Below are 7,316 nucleotides of genomic sequence, written 5' to 3' on the forward strand. Positions count from 1 at the left end.
GCCAATGGGGAAATAATTAGGGAGGGAAAGGAAAAGGGTGGGAAGCTAGAAGACGAAAGGCATGAGGTGGTGGAGTTTGATGGCAAGCAGCAGGTTCCCAGAAGTAGACGCCAGCACTCAAGCTTTGACTTCCTCCCCAAATACCAGTTTTTACCTACTCTTCCTCAAACAAAACAATCCCAATCAAATATTTTTATTTTCAATATATATAATTTTATATATTGGAGGCTACCTCTTTTGCTATATACAAATGCACAACAGGAACAATAGTAAATGCTTTGCATTGACCAGTCTTCATAACCCAAAACTAAAAAGAAAAAGGAAAAAAGAAGAAAAGAAGAAGAAGAAGAAGAAGAACGAAGACTCAAGACTTGCTTGTGTTGTTGCTTGGCAATCGAAGGGGTGTTTGGTCGATGGGAAAGTGAGAGAGAAAGAGAGAGAGAAAAAGAGAGATGAGTAGTCGAAAGAGCTCAAAGAAAGCAGCGGCGGAGGCGGCGGAGGCAGCGATACAGTCGATAGGGTTGGGATACGATCTGACGGTGGACTTGAAGCTCAAGTACTGCAAGAGGCAGCAGTCAGCGGTTGGGGTTGGAGTTGACTCTCGCTTGATCGCCATCGACGACGACCAAGTTCGTGAAATTGCAATTCCTGGCGCCGGTGGGGTTTGCATACCCAATGTCCCCAAATCCATCAAATGCGACAAAGGCGAGCGCATGAGGTTCGGCTCTGATGTTCTCTCCTTTCAACAGGTCCGTTGTTTGTTGCTTTCATCATTTGTCTTCATATTGATTTAAAGTTTTATACTTTCTTCATTTTTCATTTTTCATTTTTGTTTGTTGATTTAAATACAAATTGATATATCAATTGTTGGGTTGGTTTGATGTAGATGTCAGAGCAATTCAACCAGGAATTGACTCTGTCTGGTAAAATCCCAACTGGGCATTTCAATACCGCATTTGAGTTTACAGGAGGATGGCAGAAGGACGCTGCTAACACCAAAACACTTGCTTTTGATGGAATCTCCATCACACTCTACAGCGTTGCTCTTGAAAAATCCCAGGTTGCCTTGCGTGACCACATCAAACAAGCTGTCCCCTCATCTTGGGATCCTGCAGCACTCGCAAGGTTTTACATATTAGTTTACATCTCATCTAACTGATCATTTGATAGATGCTCTGCTCAACTTCACAAACTGATTACATTTTCCTCTTAATGTTTTCTTCCAGGTTTATTGACAAGTACGGTACACATGTCATTGTCGGGGTGAAAATGGGCGGAAAGGATATGATATATGCCAAGCAGCAGCACTCATCACCTCTCCAACCTGCTGATGTACAGAAAAAATTGAAGGACATGGCAGATAAGATGTACATAAATGGAGCTGGTCAGTCTAGTGTGAATTCTGAAAAATTCTACGAGAGAGAAAAGGTTTGAAGAGTTTCATTTTATGCTTAATACCATTCAATTCAAATATCAATGGGTCTTTTTGCTAAATAAACTTTCTGGTCATACCCCATGTTACTGAAATTTAACATATCAGTTTGTGTATGTATAGAGATACTTTAGGAGTGTTTTTGCACAAAGCACACTTTTGTTTGGTACACAGAAAATTTCATTAAAAACCCATGTGCTATTATCTATTTACTTAGAAGCGCTTCCTACGGAAGCTCTTAGAGACTGTTTGGGAGTGCTTCTGTGTGAAATACTTTTACTCAGTAGCATGGTGCTTTTGTTAGAAGAAAATACGCAATTTCTATATATGTTTTTAGTCAGTAGCCTAGAAACCCAAGTTCTATATATGATCCTTGAAGGAGAATCTGAAACATGTACATTTGTGATCATTGGATTGCTATGGCTGTTTCACAATTGAGGAAGACGTATAAATTGCAATGAGTTTTTTTCACTCATTTATTACGATTGTAAAAGTCCAATTTTTTTCTTTCCATCTGTAAACTTCAGCAGCTATATTTTTTTCTTACAGTATATATGTGGTATCTTTTTTCAGAAATAAGGCTTTTCTGATGTTGATACGATGAAACTTTTCTTGAAAATTTCTTTGGTCCATTTTTATGTCCTAGTACCTATTTCGTGAAACTTTATCTGGTTGTTTTTAGAAAAGCTCTCATGTATGATTTCACCATAGAGTTATCTTGTTTGTTCTGGTGCTTGGATGTGTCTCATTCTAACATTTTTAGAATTGAAGTTTTAATTTAAAATTGAGTTCTGTTTTTAAACTTTTTATGTTACTGTGGTTCAATAATGTATTATGAAAATTGGCCCAATTTAGGAGATAGATTACTCTTTTTTGGGGTATAGCAGACATTACTTTTGCCACTTTTATACAATTGAAATCATGCCAGATTTGTATCATGGCATATCGTATAGCTACCTTAACCTCTGTCTTAATTTCGTTTCAGTTGGTCAAGGAGCACGGGCGAGCTATCATGGACGCAATCCCATCCAGTTCATACTCATGTGTAGAGGTACACTTTAAGAAAAGACAACAAAAATCTCTATTTTACATGTAAATTATGGTGGATCAAAGCTCTTTCTTGGTACCAATTAGATTAAGTGCTATGGAACTTTATGAGTTCTGATTGTTATTGAGCATTTCTTTAACTGTTTATATCAGTAGCGACGTTGAGGTGCTTACCAGTCATAATTTTTTTTTTTTTTTAAACATTGAGTTGTTGAACATTTCTAACTGTTTGTATCCTTATTCTTTTGTCTTCTTTTGCTTATACTTTTGTCTTCTGTTGGTACAATTAATTGAAAATAGAGCCATAAAATTTTGAGATGTAGGAAATTAAATCTTGGAGTTTTCTGAGGTTGAAACTGTCTGTACTTGAGTGGTAGATGATCTTTCTAGCTTACTGGTTTAATGTTCTCAAATGTTTAATTTGGAGTATTATAAAACTATAATATTGAAGCTCATATCTCTTATGTACTTTAGGTGCAGGATATTAAATTCATGTGCAAGAGGAAGGGTGGAGGCTTGTATAAAAATCTACCCTACAATGAGTGGTGTCACACAGTTCAGATTGAACCTGATGTGATCTCAATGTCATTGGTTCCTATTACATCGTTACTGAGTGGGATTCATGGGAGCGGATTTTTAAGTCATGCCATTAATCTCTATCTTCGTTGTAAGCTGAATCCTTCTCTCATTAGTAAATCAATTTTCTAAACTTCTAATTCCATGCCTAGGGAAGAAGCATCCTCTAAAACTAATATCCAATAATTTCCTTTCGTTGCACAAAAACAATGTTATATTCTTGGTTTCAAACAGTTAAGAACATTCAATACAACAACACAATTTGCTTTTTATGAAATTTTATTGTGTGTGCCCTTTTAAGGTTTTAATATTTTCCCTTTTATGCGTAGCTTTTATGAATATCTATCGTGTTGTGTGTTACATCTGAATCCAATACTTAAATGGAGGGGAGTTTTTATTTTTATTTTTTTAAAAGGAGAAATGGAGGGGAGTATTAATGTGTCTTGTTGTGTGGTAGACTGAATGTACTTTGTTGGGTTTGCCTCCTAGCTTTTGTACTTGCAATTTTATAAGTATCGTGCTTTATATAAGCGCATCTTACATGAATATAGTCTAGATATTAATCTAAACAGTCTGAATGTTTAGATTTTGCATTTCCCTTGGTTCACATATTTTGTGTACTTTATTATTTTGTGTGTCCCAGATGTGTTCAAATTAAAACCTCTATCTGGATTCTGTCTGTATAATAAGCGGATGGAGTTGGATTCAAGGATAAACATTAATATAGAAAAGTTTTGATTTATTTAAGGACTAGTCAAACCTACCATTAACCTTCTATGAATTGATGCAAAACTTGTGGTTGTGGGTGGTTAGTTATTGGTCGGAAATGAACTTCAACTGAGACCTTTTGGTTATGCCACCCTAATCAAAATGGGCTTACTACACTATAGCAATAGTTCTTAAATATACTTATAATTTAAGTAATAAAATCCAATAAATGTGATATTGACGGTTTGTTGGCTGGTGATTATTTGTATAGCCATGTTCATGTTTCATCAGCAGACTTACGAATTTTATAGATTCTCTTAGGTCACAACATACAAATATTATCTTTATTTTTTTTTTCAGTTCTGAGTCCATGCAATAATCTTTTGAGATATCTAGTTCCATAAATCATATTGGGCATATGAGCTAATCTGCTCCCACTCTATAATATATATATTTTTCTTTTTGGTTCCTGGTAGTGGGTGTCACTATGTTTTTATTTTATTTTATTTTATTTTTTAATGCAGTGTGCTTGTTTATTCTTTTCATTATTTTGCCCTTTTGACGTCTATTTCAGACCCCATACTTATGGTTCCTGGTGGCGGGTGTCACTCTGTTTTCTTTATGCAATGTGCTTGCTTATTCTTTTCATTATTTTATAACTAACCTTTTGACAGATGTCTATTTCAGACCCCATACTTATGGTCTCTTGTAAGTTATAACAATAATAATAGATATGTTCATCCATCTGCTTTCGTCCTGGAACTTGCAGCCGCAAGTTCATTTCTCTTTGCATTGAGAATTTGGCATCATTAGTGGATGATTGGATATGTCGTTAAGATGGAACCTTAAGTTCATAGCAGGACTGACACTTGTATCTGTTCACCCATATCACCAGTGATTTGTCTAATTTTTTCAGAATAAGGGATAACCTACATCACTGACTCCTTCCTAAAATGAATAAACATCCAATTCTGTAAAGGTGCACTCTTATCTAATATTTTCCCCAAGTTTGTACTAGCAAACCAACGATCTACCATTTTTATGCTTGCCCAATTTTCTCTAATGTCTGCATAGACTTACTAGAAACATAAGGAACATGTTAAACAATTCTTTTCTTTTCTTTCCTTTTTTATCGTTTGCAATTTTTATCAAGTGCAGATAAGCCGCCAATTGAAGAACTGCATCAATTTTTGGAGTTTCAACTTCCAAGGCAATGGGCACCGGTGTTTGGTGAGCTTGCTCTTGGTCCTCAGAGGAAGCAGCAAAGTAGTGCATCTTTACAGTTCAGCTTCATGGGTCCTAAGCTTTATGTTAATACAACTCCGGTAATGGTATTAGTATTGTGTTTTCTTTGGAATTTGTCTTAGTATTGCAGAAGAAAATGGATGTATCGTATTGGTAGAAGAATAATTGCAGCATTCCATTAGTTAAAGTTGAACGCAAATGAGACTTGAAATCTGAAGTAAAGCTTATTTTTCTAACTAGTTGATTTCAATGTGCTACTTGTGCGAGGGTTAAAAGACAATAGATTAAGCTTTAAGCAGTTCCACAAACAATTTTGTGGATGCGTGATCATTCAGTTTTGTTAAATGGGATCATGCTGGGAAGAGGTATGAATAACAACTGATGATATGTATCCGCGTCATGTTCTCTTAACTATGAGACCTTCAACAGGAAGGTTGCGAGCAATGAGTAGCTAAATAAGATTAAGTGGCTTATACTCTAAATACCAAAACTTTAGGATACCAGCTAGTCTCTTGTTTTCCCTCCCTATTCCCTTTGATTTACTATACTATCCCCCAAAATTTCTTGGTTATGATATAGGGGAATTGGGTTAAATAATTTCACAGGAAATGACATGGTTAAATTCTTCATGGTGGTAAATTTTGGTTTCTTTGCTGGTGTTTTGGGGAAATGTGCATTTTTATTACTACTTGTGGTTAAAATAAAATTTATGCATTCTAGGATCATGATGATTTCTGATGAATTACATGATAGGTTGATGTGGGTAAGAAGCCAGTGACTGGTCTCCGATTGTATTTGGAGGGAAAAAGAAGTAACTGCTTAGCAATCCACTTGCAGCATCTTTCTTCGCTGCCAAAGACCTTCCTACTCCAGGATGAAGTGAATGGCAATATTTCTCATCTTTCATCTGACAGGAGATATTACGAAAAGGTTCAATGGAAGAGCTTCTCTCATGTATGTACAGCTCCTGTGGAGGCTAATGATGATTTCTCTGTTGTCACTGGGGCTCACTTTGAAGTTGGAGACTCTGGCCTGAAGAAAGTTTTATTTTTACGGCTTCTCTTTTCTAAAGTTACTGGTGCAACTAATGTTAGACAAGCTGAGTGGGATGGTTCCCCTGGCTTGGCACAGAAATCTGGATTAATTTCGACCCTTATGAGCACGCGTTTCTCGAGTGCTCAGAAACCACCTCCTCGGCCTTCTGATGTGAACATAAACTCCGCTGTGTATCCCGGGGGCCCTCCAGTGCCCACACAGACACCGAAACTTTTGAGGTTTGTTGACACAACAGAAATGACTAGAGGACCACAGGATTCACCTGGGTATTGGGTTGTGTCGGGGGCAAGGCTTATGGCTGAGAAGGGTAAAATATCTCTACGAGTCAAGTATTCTCTCTTGACCATGATTTTACCTGATGAAGAAGAGATGCCAGATAATTATTGAAAGCGGATGGCTAAAGAGTAATGAACATGAGACATAGAGTAAAAGCGAATTACATCAGGTTTGTGGTACATTCTCGATGTTCATTATCACAGATGGAGAGATGGTGTTCAAAATTTAATGAGTTTGTTGTATATAACTTATTATAATATATGCTTATATGTAAAATTTTCTTCATTTGTTGTAGATTAACCTTCTGGTGCTGATATTTGAATATTTGAATTGGATGAGTTCATTGACAAAATTTGTTGTGATTTTTGAACCTCATTTGTTGGATAGCAATTTCGTCATCACTTATCGATGCAATCCTTCCGTTTTTTCTTTTCTGAAACCGATTTTTGTTTCCTTTTAAGCAGACAGTTTATAATGTGTGAATACTAAATTGGACTACATTATGAACTATGTCAAATATTATGGATCTTATGATTGACACATTTGGTTAGTTGGTGATCACCAAGGATTAAAATATCGGCCGTGCAGATAATATCGGGCCTCCAATTTACGGATATTTCGGGGGATATATCGTTATCGTTTTAGGTATCGGGAAAAAATCAACAAAAATGATAGATATAGGCATTGAAACACATAATTTTGGTGTAAAACTTTCATAGATGTTATTTACATTATCAATGAATGTATTGAACTAATAAAACTCAAAATTTACTAATAATAAGATATACATATGATGAAATATAAGTGGTATGTAATGCGCGTTAATGAAAAGTTTGAAAATAAAATGTTGATTAGAATGAATAAACCATGCATAAATCCTTAGTTTGTTTAAACATTGGATTACAATTAAATAAGTGTCCATCTACATAATGAAGAGCTCCTATGAGGTTGAAACAATGAGGAACAACTTTGTAAG

The 7,316-nt window shown here is 35.8% G+C and overlaps 1 protein-coding gene across 1 annotated transcript; it reads left to right on the top strand.

The window, feature by feature from the left end:
* Positions 1-239: 239 nt before the first annotated feature.
* On the top strand, positions 240-6,692 carry LOC148294850 (MACPF domain-containing protein At4g24290-like). The gene is made up of 7 exons (XM_088251999.1): positions 240-749; positions 887-1,125; positions 1,227-1,428; positions 2,418-2,483; positions 2,954-3,146; positions 4,922-5,088; positions 5,762-6,692. Exons 1-7 carry the CDS (start codon positions 453-455, stop codon positions 6,449-6,451), a joined length of 1,854 nt encoding a protein of 617 aa, XP_088108125.1. The 5' UTR covers positions 240-452; the 3' UTR covers positions 6,452-6,692.
* The last annotated feature ends 624 nt before the right edge of the window (positions 6,693-7,316 follow it).

This window comes from Prunus avium, chromosome 4 (genome assembly GCF_965620075.1).
Source record: "Prunus avium chromosome 4, drPruAviu1.hap1.1, whole genome shotgun sequence".
NCBI classification, from domain to species: domain Eukaryota; kingdom Viridiplantae; phylum Streptophyta; class Magnoliopsida; order Rosales; family Rosaceae; genus Prunus; species Prunus avium.